This window comes from Pocillopora damicornis, chromosome 2, assembly GCF_964200805.1.
Source record: "Pocillopora damicornis chromosome 2, jaPocDami1.2, whole genome shotgun sequence".
In the NCBI taxonomy this organism is placed as follows: domain Eukaryota; kingdom Metazoa; phylum Cnidaria; class Anthozoa; order Scleractinia; family Pocilloporidae; genus Pocillopora; species Pocillopora damicornis.
In genome coordinates, this window is record NC_142671.1 from 1,261,041 (window position 1) to 1,279,376 (window position 18,336).

The 18,336-nt window shown below is 37.5% G+C and overlaps 1 protein-coding gene across 3 annotated transcripts; it reads left to right on the forward strand.

Annotated features, from left to right (window-relative positions):
* Positions 1-1,700: 1,700 nt before the first annotated feature.
* LOC113680748 (uncharacterized) lies at positions 1,701-17,528 on the forward strand. 3 transcript variants are annotated; one of them, XM_089194992.1, is made up of 17 exons: positions 1,701-2,136; positions 4,790-5,038; positions 8,172-9,033; positions 9,425-9,508; positions 9,740-10,068; positions 10,170-10,239; positions 10,331-10,527; positions 10,733-10,871; positions 11,140-11,395; positions 11,808-12,304; positions 12,637-12,728; positions 13,327-13,384; positions 13,713-13,798; positions 14,627-14,695; positions 15,322-15,417; positions 15,723-15,936; positions 16,723-17,528. In XM_089194992.1, exons 1-17 carry the CDS (start codon positions 1,774-1,776, stop codon positions 17,145-17,147), a joined length of 4,086 nt encoding a protein of 1,361 aa, XP_089051118.1. In that variant the 5' UTR covers positions 1,701-1,773; the 3' UTR covers positions 17,148-17,528. The 3 variants fall into 3 exon arrangements, with proteins under 3 accessions (XP_089051118.1, XP_089051120.1, XP_089051119.1); XM_089194994.1 differs by having other exon boundaries at positions 1,702-2,136; positions 8,172-8,280; XM_089194993.1 differs by lacking the exon at positions 4,790-5,038 and having other exon boundaries at positions 1,716-2,136.
* The last annotated feature ends 808 nt before the right edge of the window (positions 17,529-18,336 follow it).

The following is an 18,336-nucleotide window of genomic DNA, read 5'->3' on the forward strand; positions in this document are numbered from 1 at the left end:
AAAACAGTGATGGCGTTATTCCTTGAGAACCATAGAATACGCGACAAATACGAACAAAAAATACTTTTACACATTCAGAATAAATCAAATTACATTTACCTATGGTGAAAGGAAAAAGGAACGGGCTAACTGTTGCGGAATGTTCAGTGAAAATCTACCGAATTCTGCTGCTTTCACCACCATATTGAAAATGAAGCTACCACAATACAACGCAATCGGAGTGCGCACACCGCCTGGTTTTAACCGATATGTGATCATTTTGTTCGCAAAAATGCGGTCCGAGACCAAAACTGTTCCTTCGACTTAATATATTTTCAACGTTCAGGGCTGTACACTCACTGATTTTTCCATATTTGCCTCATATATTATTATTGGCTTAGTACATGAGGAACTAGCGAATTTTCAAAGGGAAAAGCAAAGCGTAGCTTTCGTGACCGGCCATTTGTTTACTTTTCTGGTGATTTTATCTCTCATCTGTTTGGTGACTACGCAAATATTAATATGAGGAAATCAGACCATATCAAGGCTTGAGATTCTATTAAGAATGATTGTGGCCGCTTTGTTAGAAACCAGATACAATGGCCGCTTTGTTAAAAACAAAAGATATCAAGAAACGGGAAAAGAATACTTCACAATGGTGCAAATGATCGTGAAAGATGAGGGTTTCTAATATTTTGCGGCTAGTGCAATATTTGATGCCTGATTATCCACCCAGCCCACCCTCCACCCCACAAACGCCAAAAAAAACGACATTGTCTGCCTAATGACCTCTGCCCATCCTATCTTCACCCTAACAACCTTTTTTCCAATTCTCATCACGACGAACGCACAAGTTTTCTTATCACACAACTGCCTAAAAATGAGAGAGAATTTATTCCATAGGTCTTGAAAGTTCACATAAACCGAATTCAACTGCACCTATATTCAACAAGTCCAAGAAATCGATATAAACTTAAGCCATAACATCAATGAGCTGGTTCCAAGAGGCCTTTGATTTGACTTGGGAGCTATTGGGATTGTGAGGAGAGAAGCTGGAGACAGTTATTTCATAAAACAACCATTTGCACCTGCAGACCATATACAAAGGGTTAACATTGGTGTCATATTCTTTCATCTAATTAATCAGAGTTAACGTACGTCACAAGTTTGGATTTTTCTAGAAGGATGTTCGAATTCACGTAAATGTCTGTGATTGCATGATCAGTCCGCATGTGCCTGTATCAGTTTATTAATCGTGACAAAACCACATACCAAGGTCAATTGGATGAACAGGGAATTTTTATCTGTGACGCAAACTTCAGACACGCGTGACTTACAAGGCCGGGTTTTCACCGATTTTCTGTCAAAATTTTTATCGTTCCAAATACGCATTAGCGTCTCTTTTGAACAAGGAACGAAAAGATTACCTAAATAAAATAAGTTACCTTAAAAGTTTAGGATAAAACGTAGATCTCTCCTGGGTTAAAGTTATCATAGGGCTATAACAAAAATCTGTCAACACCCCAAGCAATACGAGAAACGAGGAAGTGCTCTGTAGTTTAAGCTGTTGCTATGTTTACTGAAATTAAGAAGACAATTTTAGATAATTTGACGCTAACATAATGGAACTGCCATCTCTCTTAGCAACAGTGAAATAATTGACAGGCCAAGTCATTACTGTCATTTGATACTAAAAAAAGGATAATAAATAGGCGTCTCTTTAAGCAACGGAAAAAGAAGCCAGACTCTCACGACATGTTTTTCATGACCCTGTATTAGCAGAAAGGGACGAGAATGAAATACTCAGTAAAAAGTCGTCGTAAACCGCGTCAATCAAATAAGAGCAGAGACTTTAAAAACGAGGTAGTCATTCGCGTCGCGAAATGGGTAACGGCATTTATAATCTATGGGGCTGTCTTATCGTGTGTTGTGACGAGCAAGATTTGTTTGCTAGTTCTAGGGCAGCAGTTTAAAAGTATCGATGAAACTACAACGAATTCCACAACCAAATATTCGTCAGAGACAAATAAACAGGCTCTCTTTTTGATGCTCGTTTTGGTTTTAATGATCCCAGAAGCTGTTTGTTTTATAATTACATGTTGGACAAGTTTGTTGGAGAAAGATCGACCGTGGCCTTCGAAGCAAGCATCCATATTTGTAAGTATCAGATCTTCATACTTAGTCATTGCTAAAATGAATCTCTTTAATGTTTGCGTTGTAAATAAGGAAATTTTAAAATTGAAATTATGCCCAGCTAAGGGATGATTTTTTACATGAACTTAATGAACTCGGTCTGACAACATTTTTGAGCATTTCCAGTTTTACGCGCACGTTTCGCACTAAGGCAATTTGGTCAAATGTGTCGTGCGGCCATTGAGACCTGCCAATACAGCGCGATTTCTCCTCCTAAATCAGATGTGTAAAGTGAATTAGCAGTGAATACTAAGACTGACTCACAACCTTCCAAAACCACGCAAAAAATTTGAAATTGCTAGGGTTTGAAATACGTATTCATGTCTTCTGCAAATCTTTTTTCATGTTTGTTGTTTTCACTTTAGTCTCCGGTTTGATTGCTTACTTCTTCCGTGTTTCCTAAATGAAATTTATCAAATTGGCGAGTGAATTAAATCTATCATTCAATTAGATAGAGGACCAAGAATACTAGAGGTTGGAGTACTCAGTGATGCGATACCGTTAAGGTCACTTGTGTATTTAATGTTTGTGTTTCATTTTTCTGCGTTTATTTAAAATTTTTCTCTATGTCCCTGTGGTGAGAGTTACTGCAGGAGGAAATCATTTAATTTTTAGACGCCTTTAAATCTTTATCAGTAACAGTAAATATTTCGCAATTTCTGTAAGAAAGGCTTCTCTTCGTCTCTATCTCATCACGAAAGTAAATGAGAGATGTGGTCGATGGAAATCACTATTGATACAACAGCGTCACGTAGCTACAGAGCTGTGATTGCAATTTAGGCTTTTCACTCATGCTCTTTCAAAATAGCAGAAAATAATTTTATAGCCAGTGTTATTTCGCATGAGTGCGTCAATGGACACAAAAGAAAGGCGTCCACGATCTGTAAACGCTACGAGAATGAACAAAATGGCTCAAAACGTTCTAAGTTAAATAATAATGGGGAAGTTTAAGAACAGGTTTGACCGCCTCATTAGAGAGATACTTTTATTCGCCAGACAGTCGCGTATTTACGCGTGAAAACTGCGTCCGTTCTTGTGAGGGTCTTTGTGTTATGCCTTATGTTAACTTAATCAACTCTACTACGTCCTTTCACTACTTTTTGAATGAGTATTATGCATTATCTTGATAATGGCTCCGTGAAAGCGCTGATTTGTTAGTACCAGTTCGTCTTACATACTTACTGCAAACAAAAATTTCTCTTCCTGTTTCTAAAAGGATCGGATATTCTTTAATTTCCAGGAAAGGAAGTGTGTTTGCTTTTGTCTCTTTATGTGCGAGCTCCTGAAACATAAACAGAAAAGCAGTGCGAAACGATTACAAGTATATTCCACTAAATGTACTTGTTGCCGGTTTAAAACGTAAGGTTGAATTCTCACAAGCTAACATCGTCTATACTTCTTTCTTATTCGGTAAGTAATTCTTTGATTTTCATTGCAACGTCGTAAAAACAAACAAAAAAATCATTTTCCTTCGATGGCAGTTCTAATTTCATAGACAGACTTGTCGTACTATGTTGAACTGACAAAAATGATGCGGAGACTTTCAGCTCTCATGCTATGAAGGGTCAAATTAAAAATGAAATACTCAAGTTCTCGGCGACTGAACTCAAGATACAATATATTGAGGAATTGCCTGTTAAACTAAACCCGTGTATAATTTCGGATCGAAGGGATTCGATGGCAATATTTCCTGCTTTGTTGAGATGTATGGTCGCTTAAAAAAATTATGGGTCAAAGGAAATTAACCAGTTGTAGCAAGTGTTTGGAACTGGAAATTATTTACAAAAACGATATCACTGCTTCCATAATTAACCCAAAGACTTTCATTTAAATTCGTGTCTACACTTCCAATGGCATTTTTGACTGGCCATTAGGAATTGAATAAATTTCTCTCGCCCCAGCCCTCCCTCTTTGCGTTACGTGATATCAGATAATCACTATTTACTGACGATTCGCCTGTCAATCTTTTTACCACAATAGGCATTGTTATCACAATCTGATTGGCCAGTTTGCCGTTTTTGATAAGTGTACAGACAACGCTGCTCGCATCAACGTGTTACGATCGACAGTGGTTTAGCGTGGTCTGTACTCTTATCAACAACGATATTCGTCATCATTGCAGTGCTCAAAATTTGTTACAGACTCACCCGGCTGCTTCCATAACATTTTAAGCTCTGCGATGACGACTATCGTTGTCAAGAAGAATACGGACCACGCTTAACCACTGTCGATTTGTTAATTGGCCGCTTGAGAGATGTCAAATATTTTTTGGCCACTTGAGACTAAATATTATCATCGTATCTGTTTTATGTCGGTGGAGTTCCTGCGAACGCAACACGAGACTTGGGCCATTATATTTCAAATAGACACCTTTTCCGATGCAATGCCGAATCAACGTCACACAACGTTGATCTCGTCTTCTCGGTTTTTTCGAACGCTCACAATTTTTCCGGATATACTGGTTCTTAATCAGATATCTTTGGCTCCATGTGGTCTTAAGTACATAACAGCAAGTGACACGTATACAAATAGCACTCGGTGCAGCAATTATTATCATCTCTTATTTGTATCTCCACATTCAAACTTAGGATGCTATAATTTTTTCTTTACACGGCAGACTTTGATTGGTGGATTTTTAGAAGCATGCTGCTTGTGCTACATTGCTGTGGTGATGGTGACAGTTCTACCTGTGAGCCCTGATTCAATCGTGTCACTAATGTGCAGTGTATCTGGGTTATCGTTACTATGGCAGGAAGTCTACAAATTTTTGTGGCAACGCGAAACCCCAATCAGCAAGCGGGTTATAGTGGCATCTCTACTCTCCACCGTTCTTGTTTTTGCTGGCACTATCATTCTGTCTTTCAAGGTAACTTGAACTAAAATTGCTTTCGTTCTTCGACCTTGTTGTTCACATTGTTATTTATCATTAATATATGTCTAGAAATGTCGAAAAATGAGCAGAACTACACTATTTGCAAACATTTCATGAACGGGTGACAAATTATTGGGTTTCTCCACATTTAACTTAAAGGGTAACTGACGCCAAATTTTTCTTCTTTTCTTTTTTTTGGTCCCAATACATTCCTCTTGGATTAAAGAATCCTAAATGAGCAAATTAACGATATAATGTGCAAAATCAAATTTTTTACAAATTTTTTTTGAGGCTTAATCGACGGCCATTTTGAGAACGGTGCGATTCAGGTCACGTGATGTGATGCGTCACACGTGTGTAAGGCATTGAAAAGCGTCTTGTCAAGACCTGAAAGTAACAACTTCGCCCGGCTGTTCAGCTGCTATCGAAATTTACGAGCGGAAAAAAATAGGATTTGTTCCACTCTGGTATAGGCCACCATTTAGAGACTTCGAAATACGAAGAGAGAAATAAAATAACGAAGGCTGAAAAATCGAAACGCGACGGATCGCTTGTCTGTATTCAGAGCCACAGGTAATTTGCACGCCATTCCAAACAGCTGCAAAAAATTATGTTTTTTCCTCTTACCATTATCGAGTCCTATACTAAAATAAATGTTTTTTAGTCCAAGCCGAAAAGCATTTGACTTTAGATTTTGTCCGGTGTATATCACTGTGACTTCAGGCCCATCGGTTCCAGAGTGAGCGTGACTAAACGCAAAGTGTTGTCGCGTATTATGGGAGGTCGTCATCTGGTTTCGTGAACGAAACTCTTTTTTCACGTTCCCGAAATGTACAAGATTTATCCTTTTTTATTTTTTTAACGGAGACTCGGAAGACTTCTGTTGTAACTTTTTGTTTATTTCCTTCGATGAATTTCGTTACTAGCTGAGAGTTCTCCAGGAATGATTAAAGCTAGCATTGAGCTGCATATATAGCACATTCGTGTGCCTAAGTTTAATTAACTTCCAATGGAAGTGAATATTAACAGAAACATGGTGTAAAAGGATGTTACAAGAAACGCTTTGTTATGAGCGCCACACTCAAGCGTTGTTTCTCATTTGCGACCGGAAACATGATGAAATCAATCCTGTCCGAAAGGTTACTCGTTTCAAAAATGTACTAATGTCAGCAGAGTGAACAATAAATTACTCGCACTCGTTTATCGTAAATAAAACAAGCCGACAACCTGAGAGAGTAAACCACTATAGCACACGTCAAGGGACTACCTCGCACCCACCGTTTAAAACGTAGTGCTTTGGTAAAAAGCACTGCGGAAATAACAAGCACGTAATGTTTCTCAAATTACGACCTAAACTTGAAAAACAAAAACAACCAAAAAAAAATTTTATATATATATATATATATATATATATATATTCACGCTCAAGTTATCCAAACCTGTACCACTCTTAGCCGTGTTGAAATTTACGATATGGACTGAAAACGACAGGATGTAGAACAAAGAAAACGAAAACCAGGGATGCGCTGTGTAGTGATGTTTTTTAGCAAAACAAATGCAGACGGAGTCAGCCTTCACCAGTTTCGCCTAACCCTGGATGCTGGACAATACATCTGGCTTCTGCCTGAAACTGTTCCACTGTAACATCCTCCAAATTTTTATTTTTGACGATATCTACTTCTTAGCAAAAGATGTTTTCTTCCTCCCTCCACATTGATTGGAAGAATCCACACTGACACCTTGTAATAAAAAAATCTGTAAAGTAGCAATTTTTTTCGCGATGTTGAATAGAAGAAATAAAGAGCACAACTTGTATGATTGGTTTCACCAAAAGGAACAGTTATTAGCTCTGTAACTGTCACAAACGTGAGAGATAACCCAAACTTTAGGCTACTTTACTTTATTTACAATTCTGCATGTGCGAATGCTATTTTTTCTGAACCATGTTTTAAAGTAAAAGCCGAGAAATATTCAATAGTTGGCCAAATTCAACACAGGAAAACTTAAAATCGATTCAAACGCGTGTGAACCTGTATAATCCATCCAATTAAACTTCCACAAGCGTGTATGTTTGTATTTCAGTCAGTGAAACCTTAGCTTCGAATGGTGCGTGCGTCTAGCATAAAAACACTTCGCTCCCATGGTATTCAAGAGTTTGCACATTTGGTTTTCTTTACTTGATCGCTCCTACATTTAACAAGCGACTGATTTTCAGATACTTTATTTATAGTATAAATTTCGCTTTCTTGATTGAGGCGGCCGCAGCCCTCGGGCTATTGATCCTCTTCTGACTCTCGCGCTCTATTTTAGGTTACGTTCGTCCTGGCGGTTCAAATCGCAAGGGCCTGGTTTGGCCAAAAGATTCATAAAACCTTTCATTACGTTCACCTTCCATCGAGGCCTCAAAATCCGAACAAACAGACCCCGAAGTAGAACTACTTTCACTCGAAGTACTATCCGCCATATTTACTTTGCTCAATGTACACACGTGAGACGTATAACGTCACATGATCAAAATCGAAGCTTTTACGGCGGATGACTCATGAAGCTGCATTCAGGAGAGTTTTCCCGGCGAAAAAAGGTACAAAGAGGCATTCGAAACACATTGTATCTGTTTCAATGCGTTACCCCAGGCATTTAGACGGTATTCCGAAAAAGTGACCTGTTAGCCGTCAGTTACGCTTTAACGTTAGATCCAACCATTTTAGAATTGAATTGGTAAAAAGTGGCGCACATCATTAACATTCGTAAAGACAGACGCCAGTGAGCGTTTAAAATGGTTTTTTACACGTCAGTTGATTGTTTTGAATGCAACACAGAATTGCGATAATACTGTATATTAAAAGCAAAAAATATTCTTTTACTTTTGGTTAGGAATGCCTAATACTGCTATTTTTTGTAAGCTCAGGAGAAATTTAATAAATTAAATTGATGGATTCGAACAACAAAGATTTCTTAATAGCAAGCCAAAAATTTAAAGGACACAAAGAATAAATAAATTCCTGTCATTTCTGCTTCGACATGGCTTTTAATTTGTGAGGATCCTTAGTTATCTTTCTATTAGATATCATGTTATTGAGAAAAAAGCGAAAAGTCGATAATTTTCTTGCTTATTTCTTGTTTTAAGGTGACTGACCGAACAGGACAGATTTGTTCTCAAGCTGCTTTTTACCTGCTCTCCATTGTCTGGTCTCCCAAGTTTAGAGAAGTCCAAATTCAAGGGAACTATGCCAAAGGTAAGTGTCCTGAGGACATCAATTCATGTAGCATTGTCAACACTCCAGAGCAAGGTAACGATGAGATTCCAGAATCATCAGTCATCAGACTTGGGACCGTGGAGAGCAGAAACAGTCACCAAGAGCAAGATCCTACTGTGGAAGGGGAAGGAATTCCAGTTATTTATTCTCGCGATGCAAATGATAGTCACTCACAAGAAGGTAATGTAACAGGAAGGATAGCGGATTCTACCGATGAAAACCATAGATTTAACCCAAACCCAAGTTCTTGTGTGCCAGGAAGCACAGTTCACGCGAAAGTGGCCATCATTTCTTCTTTCTGTAAACTTTTTTTCATCCCCGTAATGGCAGTTATATTTTCGCAAATATTTGACATTGTGCAGCTCAAAAACATCTCTAACGGATTTCGAGATATAACAACTTCAAATCCATCATTTTTATACTTTATACTTCACATTGTAACAAGCTTCTTCGGTTACAATTTCGGTTGGCTCGCATGTTCTCTCGGCATGCACTGGATCGGATATGCTCTACCGTTGATGCTGGCAACCCCGATTTCTGTTATCGCGCCACACCTCTGGAAAATATGTGAAAAAAAAGCACTTCCATTACCGTGCGCACCAAAACCTTCATATTATACAATAATGGCCGCAGTGTTTCTGTGGCTTGCACAGTGCATGGTGACGACCTATTACTTGTGGAAAAGTCCCGAGGAGAAAGCAAACCGCTTGCTTTGGATTCCATCTTACAATGGTATGTATTTTTACACCTTCATTACCAAATGATAGACAGAGTCCAGAGGTACACATTTATTTTACATGTTCTGTCACTTCAAACGTCGTCGAAGAAAAATTTTGCCTTGAAAACGTTTTTCTTTTTTCTTTTTTTTTCCCTACAAGAATTATAGTGGATATTGATAACGACGAGGACTTAAACCCAAATCTTAAAATAGGAGAAAATAAAACTGCAAAGACATCGAATACCGAAAACAATTAAGTCAACGAGCCTAAACAGAGGAAACCCAATAATAATAAGAAGAACACTACAAATATATTAATCACTACATATTGCGGGATGAATGAAGTGATCGCTTTTATCTGAGTTATATAATCGAAACTGTAAATTTCGTGTTTTTGTTCCTTAGGTGTTTGCTTTGAACAGTACTTATTAACTTACAGACGAAACCGCCAATCTGAAAAGGAACACTCCACACAGCAAAATCTGCAGAGTAACTATTTATTCTTTTCTCCTTCCTCCTATTTAGCCGCCATTATGTTAATCTCCCAGCCATAGTTCGTCACCGAAGGTTATGAAAATTCTAATCGTATCACTCGAAGAAATATCACCTTGTCTTAATTATCATGTGGCGATGGCAGGATTTCCAAGTAAATTGCAACTAGTAGCAATTATTTAACACAGAAATTCTCACAAGTTTTGTTCTTTTTGATTGCTTCTAAAGGAGAGGATAGTCAAATGCATGTCTTCATTTGCACTACAATGTATCTCGAAAAAGACAACGAAATGGAAGAACTTCTTCGGTCAATCATAGATGTCAACAAGAACCTACAGAACTCAAGGCACCGTTACGAATCACACGTGTTCTTTGATGGTTGTGTCGATAAAGACCGGCTGAACAGTCATGTGTTGCGGTTAGTTTATCTGGTGAAGGAATTCTTAAATTTGCCTCTCAACAGTTGTATCAAGATGAGGACCCCTTACGGAATGCAGCTAAAGTGGACAGTCCGGGATAAAATGGAGTTCACGATTCATTTAAAGGACAGTACAAAGGTGAAGAATCTTTCTTGCTTTGTAGTAATCTAAATTTCTATTGTTTATTATTAATACAGGGCAGTTAACGCTCAATTTTTTGCATTTTGGGCCAAACAAAGGTGAAGAGGAAGAAGAGGTGGAGCCAAGTAATGTATATGTCCTACATCCTGGATTATAAAATCCCTGAAGGTAAATATCAACTTTTTCATCGTATCAAATTTTTAGACTATCTTGTCATTATGACAAAATTAATCCAACCTTATATATGATTACATCTTAGGGAAAGACGACCAGTGCTTCATTCTTTCAACAGACGGTGATGTTAAATTTACCTACGAATCCGTTGAGACCTTAATTGATCGAATCTGCGAGGATACCACAGTTGATGCAGTTTGTGCCCGTACCCATCCTCTAGGCCGTGGACCCATCGTATGGTATCAGATATTTGACTATGCTATCGGCCATTGGTTTCAAAAGGTTTGTGTTGTCATTTGAGCTGCAAGATGAGTATAATAACCATATCCAGTCATTTTTATCGGGAAGATTTTTTTTTTCAGCAAAGGAATCGAACAGAAAAGTTATGCTTCAGGGAGATAACAAAGACACCTCTATTTCAGTCAGGCTTATAATTGTATGCAAAACAATTTCTCTACTGTTTTTAATTCTTTTTTTTTTACTTTAGGTGACTAATCATATGCTTGGCACAGTCTTGTGTTGTCCTGGATGCTTCAGCTTGTATAGATGCGAGGCTTTGAGGGATGTTTTGAAAGAGTTTGCCACTCCCGCAAAAGGTCCCTTTGAATATCTTTCCAAAGACTTGGGTAAGGTTCATTCTCACCTCTTTGTTTACCTTACTCCGTTATTTATGCATTAGAACTCTTCGGTAATTACATTTACTTTGTGCAAATAAAAGATTGATAATAAAATAAATAAGTAAATAAATAATTAGTGCCTCTTAATTTCTTTTCCTCCTGGACCCACGATTGTCACCATCAATCCCCTTATACTGTGACCGTGGCATAACTATGCTCATATGTCATCATTATGCTCATATTGCTAAAATCAACTAAGTCACAACCATTTTTTAAGGGGAAGACCGTTGGTTGTGTACACTGATGATACAAAGTGGCAAACGATTGACATATTGTGCTACTGCAACTAACAGCACTTACTGCCCGGAGAGCTTTGAAGAGTTTTACAAACAAAGGAGACGATGGACGCTATCTTCCCTCGCTAATTTAGTTTTGCTGATCAGCAAAGGGAGAGAAATACTGAGAAATAACAAACATGTCTCGTTTTTATTTATCCTTTACCAAACGTTCGTTGTCATTTTCTCTGTGATCGGGTAAGTTAAAAGCATTTTTAAAGTTCACATGAGTTTTTAGACATTGGCACAAGTCACAGAAAAGATAATTCTTTAATCGAGTCATATGAAGCATCAATCAATTTTTTTGGAAATCATCCTATATTCTTAGCATCTTTATTAAAAACCGCCAAAACAAACGTTATTTATGATGGCGTGTGGAAAAAAAGAGCGAAGCTTGCCTAACATAACTTTCAAAAGATGCGCTTTTGCAATTCCTGATGATGCTAAGGGTTAAAAAATCCCAGGATTGTTTACCGAGGAATGAGAATGTCTCTTGCTTTTAGAGCAGTATGATGTGCCTCAGCTGTCGTTGCTTATTACTGCGGGCAGAATTTAGGCCCAGAAATTTGACTGAAACTGTAATGCAACTTGGCTAGTTTTTGTCTTTCAGATCGTCCACATTAATTCTGGTCATAGCGGGTGGAATGACACTATCAGGTGTTCCAATAAAGGAAATATACGCAGTCGGATTCCTCTGTCTGGTTTTTGTTGCTTATGTATTATTATGTCTCTACAAGCCAAAATGGCAGCTGAAAGTATCCAAGATGCTGACCTTTCTTTTCTCAGCAATTATGTGCATCATAGTAATTGGCATGGCTTCTCAAGTTTCAAAAGATTTGCAGGCGAGAAAAGTTGATCCAACTGTCGGAACGATAGTGTATACGAACACATCTTTACCAGCACCAAAACTTCTGCAACACAATTTACTGGCTGCTGTGAGTTCCCTGTACTTAGCTGGATTGATAGGGGTCTTTGCCATTGCTTCTTTCTTGCATCCAGGAGAAATCCTTTGCTCTGTCTGTGGAATTTGGTATATCTTGTGCCTGCCATCTGGCTTTCTGTTGTTGACGATATACTCCATTTGCAATTTAACCGACACTTCTTGGGGTACGTTTATTATAATTTTATCATTTCACTACTATCGTTGAACTCTTTCTAAAATTATTTTTATTTCCTGCACTTTGCTATTACACATCTTTATCTTTCAAGGACGCATTGATTTTTTTTTTGGTATTTCTAAATCAAAAGTGCAGAAAATTAGAGAATTGCAATCTGCCAAGATCAGATACGCAACAGTCAGCGAGCACAATTATCCATGCAGATGATTTTCCAGAGGCATGCTCTCAAGTAAGAACTTAAAAGCGCAAACCCTATCTTTGAGTATAGTTTTTCTTTTCTGAAATTTCTTCTTAGTGTGTTCATTTTTCTTTTTTCAACAGGTACAAGAGAGGGAGATTATTCTGGGTGTCCATGTTTGTGTCTGCAAAGATCACATCAAATTAGACCCGATCAGGATGAAAAAGAGAGTAAGGTACAGGATGATAAACCTTGGTTTCCAAGCATAACAGGGAAACCTTCAAACTCTACAGTAGGCCTTGTGAACTAGATACATCGCAAATTTTACCTGCATTAAATTAACCAGTCAAAGTGGTTTATTGATGAAGTGTGGCCTTAGGACATGATGTACTTAGTCAACATGAAAACGTTTCAAACTCGTAGGAACCTGATCTATTGTTGCTGATCCTTTTATTAAAAACTTGTCACGGCGGCAGCCCTTGAAATGCAAGTAGATGGAAGGGCTTTTACGTTTGGGCCTAAATAAGTTAAGAAATATTTCAAGAAGACTAAATTTTTAACACTTCATTCTGAGGAATAACAGGCGAGCAAACCTTTCGTTTCGATAATTTTCGTATCAGATAAGATATGAGTTTGGAGAAAGGGTTCGGGCCCTCAGAACCCTCTTCCTGGATCTGCTATTGATTATTGTGCCTACCCAAAATTATCTTTTTTCTGTCACTTGTAGATGATAGCAATTTCAATTATTGCTAGATGCAAAGTTTCCAATAACTTTTTAGTCCTTTAGAATTTCTTTCCTAAATCAGACATTGACGATTTTGCTTAAATTGTAGGGTCCCGATCTGTCAGGTCTAAACAGGAAAACAAAGTCACCAAAAGGAATAACAACAAGTAAGGCGTGAGAAATAACTGATAGATCCGCCTCGTACGGTGAAACAAGACAAAATACTTTCAGTTCGAAGATAAACATTTTTCCAAGTTGTTTCTCGGCGTGAAATAGGTGCTGCTGCACTACGAAAGTTTCTAAAATACCAGCGTAAAACCAAAACAATTTAGCCCCCCTGGAGATAGCCTGATGAAAAAGACATCGACATCTTGAGTAAAGGCTCAAGTTATTGTTAGAAAGCTCTACAACAGGGAAGGCGGTAACTTATCCTAAACACCCATAACTTAATCGCAAGAAAATTGCTGACGACACACGTATTTCCTCCTTTCTTAGCTTTAGATACAATCCAAATGTCACCGCCTGAAAAGGAACATATTCACACGCCAGTGAAGAATTATTTACAAGATAAAGAGCTTGGGGTAATAAAGCTGAAAAGCTGAATTTGAATAATATTATGTAACCAGAACCTATCATCCTGTTACGAAATGGATAGGTGGAAATTAACTGCAAAGCGCCACACACTGAGCGAAAAGCACTTAGGACTCTATTTCTTTCTTGTAAGGTATTCTCTAATATCATAAATTCCGCTAACTATTACTTACAGCAATTCACTTCATTCACTTCTTTGATCACTCTCTCCGGGCTCTGGCTCTAACTAATTAAAGTCCATAGTGTTGATGCACATAGTAATTTACTATCGTCAAGTGCGATTAGGCATGCGGGTCAACTGACCTAGGAAGATTAAACATTCCTTATCAGAAGATTTCTGAAAACATTTTACACCAGAATCTCATGAATGAAGAACAACGTCCTTAAAGCTTCCTTGCAAACGATGAATCATTAACTTCGAAAGCCAAACAAAAACTAAAGTGTTGCTCTAAGGAAAGGTCAGTAGGCAAAGTATGCACGTCCACCGATCTAGATTAGACAAGAAGCCACAATCAGGAAACTCATCCAGTAGTAACCATAGTCCAGATAACTTCGAAGTTTTACCTCAAATCTTAGCTAAGCGCTTGGTATCAACACAGCAAAAATGCTCTCTTATCCTATGACAATTAACCAAGACCCTCCTGCACTTTAGATATGAGGTAGAAAAAGAAAGCATAACTCATGATGGCCATATTTACTAGTTGCACATTTCGTTAGAAAAGAATATAGATTAATCATAAATTAAGCTGGATTAAAAGATAATTTGTTTTTCTTGACTTTGATCGTGGTTTCTGATTGAAATGTTTTTCTTTTTTCAGAAATATGCAACTGGTTTCGTTGAAAATGGATATGAACTCATGATGGATTTAGCTGGATTACAAGAGGAAGTAAGTTTGACCTTATGATAATTATAAGAAGCCTCAAAAGCGTTTGGATTGTACAGACTGGCCTAACGATTGTTGGAAATTAAGGTTTCAAAATTGATTCTATATTATTATTTTTTTCTTATTACTAAAAAGGTATGAACAGTCCTTTGTCTACTACTAAAGTGACAAAGCTCTGCGATCGGTTCATATCGATTGTCAGCTTCGTGTCTGTTAAAATCGTCAACTCTCACTGTGAAGGATCCTGAAATCACATTTTATAAATTTCCAACTGATAGATCTGTTTTTCGAGGAGGGTATCCTGTCTTTACATCATAACCCCCATCTGCTTTGTCTAAAGTAAATCAAAGTCTTAAGCCTGCGTAGAAAATTTTCTGAACTCCTTAGGGAGGGGAGACGTACAAATCCTCATTCTGCAGACTTTGCTCTACTTGCTAAGCAATAGTTATTTAAAAAAAAATGTTACGCAATTCTCCTAGAGGCAATTTATAGATAATACTTAATGCCAATTCCCACTAAAACATATTTTTTTACTTTGTATTACTGAACTTTTGAGCTCTTCAATGCTGTCAGTTTTCTTTTGCTTTCTATGAAAATGGAAATTGTCCATTATTTTTATGATATTTCAGGATCTCAAAGAAGTTGGTGTAGAGGAAGCGGATACTGCAGAGCTCCTGCAACACATAAAGAAAATTCCTCTGGTTAAGATCAGTGACGACATTCCAGTAAGTTATCTAAACAACTGTATTTGTATCTAATAAAGCAAGGAATCAAACCAATATGACCGACAATCAAAGAAAGGAAACTTGTGCCCATTTCTTCCCGAAATATTGATTTTCAACTCGTTGCACGCGTTCGCATGGTTTTGATCAACCCACTTAATTATTCATTTAGTAAAGAAGCTTTACAGTTTTTATTGCGAAAAATGAACCAACTAATCATTAATGTTGGTAAATGAGAATACAAAATAGTTGCTATCGATAGAGGATATTTGAACGTGTTGATGTCTTTAATGCATTTCTATCTTCAGGGAAACGTTAGAGACTGGTTAGTAGAGTACCGTCTTGAAGAATATTGGCACATGTTTGAATCAAAAGCATGTACAGATCCAGAGGCTCTTCAAGATTTAAAAATGAAGAGCGAAAGGAACCCGAGGCAATACTTGAAAGAAAAATTTGAAATCGAAAAACCAGGCCATTTAAAGAGGCTTATTGAGGCTCTTCACAGTTTACTTCCTTCTCCTGGTACGTACGACTTAAGAAAAATAACATATTTCTTCACCTCATATTTTCCTGAAAGCCATATATTTCAGTTCATATGATACCTATATCTTGTCGGTCAAGGCCGCAAGTGATATCATCGGCCCAAGGTTTAATGAATGGTAGTTATGTTTCTCTACCTCACACTAACATTATCTGAATGTGACCTTTCCGCTTGTCTAGTGAGACTTGAACACTTAGATTACGAGCTCGAGAGTTCTATCGCGAGGTAGGTTAATGAGGCTTTGTCCTCGTTACCTATTACATTTAGAAATAGAGAGTGACGTAGTTGATTGTTCCTCTCTGTCCCCTAGCATGGAACAAAGTGGCCAATTAGATTGCAGTATTTTGTGATAGAATACGAGTAGATTTATATTTACTAAGAGCAAATTATGATTCCAGAAAACTCATGCTCTAGAAAATTTTATGTTTTCGCTTTTCTATGTCATTAAAAGTCATCAAAAGGCGATGAGCAAGGTTCGGACAATCGTTTGCTGCAGTAAATATTAAGAAAGTTATTTTCGTAATTAAGCTAAGGCTCTATGAAAGGAGGCGCTCGTCAGTCATAATTTGGCTTTGCCTTTGATTTTCTTCATTTTTGTCCGGTGAAATCTCTCAAAATTTTCACAAGTTGTGAAAATTGTCTTGCCCATCATTTCAAAGCCGAAAAAAAATAGGGGTTATAGAAGCAGTTTTCTCGCTATTTACAATTTTGTGTTTTCTTCCTCTATCTAAAACTTGGTAATTGCTAAGTATTCTTGGTTCTTTCAGAGATGAAGAAAATCAGCTTCACAAGTTGTGAGTTGGACAGAGTTCCTTTTGTCGAATGGGAAGATTATGATGAGATGAGGAAGGAAAACATCTACTGGGAAGGTTTACTTCCAATATGCCTTACTCCGGATGACAAGTCCTATGAGTCAACCACTTTTGGCCAAAAAAAACTCCGGAACCTTAGGATGACAGTTCTGTGGGTTTTCGGTGTAAGCAACACTTTGTGGATAATACTAGTATTGACTCTGTTTGTTCATAGAGACCAGGAGAATTTAGGTTTAGATCTCATCAGTTTTCTTATTGTCTGTGGAGGCATATTCTTGGTGCAGTTTTTAGCCCTCCTGTGCCATCGCGTTCAGACATTGGTTTTTTTTTTGTCACGTACACCTTGGACTGGAAATAATAGAGAAGATGAGAAAAAATAAAAGGAAACATGGCAAAAATGATATTAGATGGAGGAAAAATAGGACAGAGGGTTTTATATCCCATGCTTAATTTCTTGGTTGTTATTTATTTCAAGAAAATTGACTTAACAAGCTGTGCGGTACAGGAGAAGGCCGTTTCCCATTAACTTCAATTGTCATTGTATTTAGGCACTGATTAGCCATACGCTTGATATAAAAAGTCAACTAGCACACAGTAGATAGTATTTGTGCTGTAAATTCAGAAACTTATTTGCACAATTGAGGCAGTTTGAGAATGAAAGTCCAATATCATTTCATAAATCCGCAGGTTAATGATTTCATGTGAGGTTTAAACTCAAAGATCAAATAAATGACATCGACAAAGATACTATATCAAAATAACAATAACATACATTTATTCTATACTTGCTCTACTTGGTTCTGCGATTATGGTTGTATCAGTTATAGCGACCAAAGTTATTTATTACAGAAAAGAAAAGGGAAATCGAAAATAATTCGTCTAGAAATTGCCGGATGGCAACAAAAAGGAGGGAACAGTCGAGTAAATAATCATAACAAAAAACTCTTTTTCGCGGATATCCCACTCCCCAAGCTGAACGAATCTCTATAGCTTCCTAATGTTTTGATTTGAATATCTAGTGGACCAGCTTACCAGCAATGTACTGATAATTGGTCGACAATTTCTTCTCTTTTGTACTAAAAAAGTTTAATAATACTATTAGGCAGATGATTTTCATGTCGAAAGTTTGCGGATGTCCATTGCATTACTCACTTTCGGATATCTCAACTCTCTTTCCCGAAGGAAAAAGTTTCAGCTCAAGATATTTGCTATTTAATATTAAGATTTTAAAGTGTGGAAATGGAAAGCGAAGCACTCCTCAATAACGCAGACATAGTACGTTGAGATGCATGTTTATTATCAGCTTATTCTACGCCCTCAGTCGGTAAACTGTACGGTAGGTTACGTTAAAGTGAGGATGAATGAGTCCATCCAGTCACTTAAATGCCCAGAATTTATTTTGCTCATCGTTTAGGGATCACAGGATTTTGAAGAGAGATAATTCTTTTGGAAGCTCTAGTTCCTCTAAGAAATGGCGGTATTTGGGAGACTTGTAATTCAATCGCTTTTAGTGATCGTGTCAGCTCATTCAAGGTTGGCATGATGTTTTGAACAAAAACGTTACGATCA

Coding starts and splice junctions, on each gene's coding strand:
- LOC113680748 (XM_089194992.1), top strand. CDS start 1,774: ATGAAATACTCAGTAAAAAGTCGTCGTAAACCGCGTCAATCAAATAAG. Junction 10,240..10,330: donor GGATTATAAAATCCCTGAAG/GTAAATATCAAC, acceptor ATTACATCTTAG/GGAAAGACGACCAGTGCTTC. Junction 10,872..11,139: donor ATATCTTTCCAAAGACTTGG/GTAAGGTTCATT, acceptor CCATTTTTTAAG/GGGAAGACCGTTGGTTGTGT.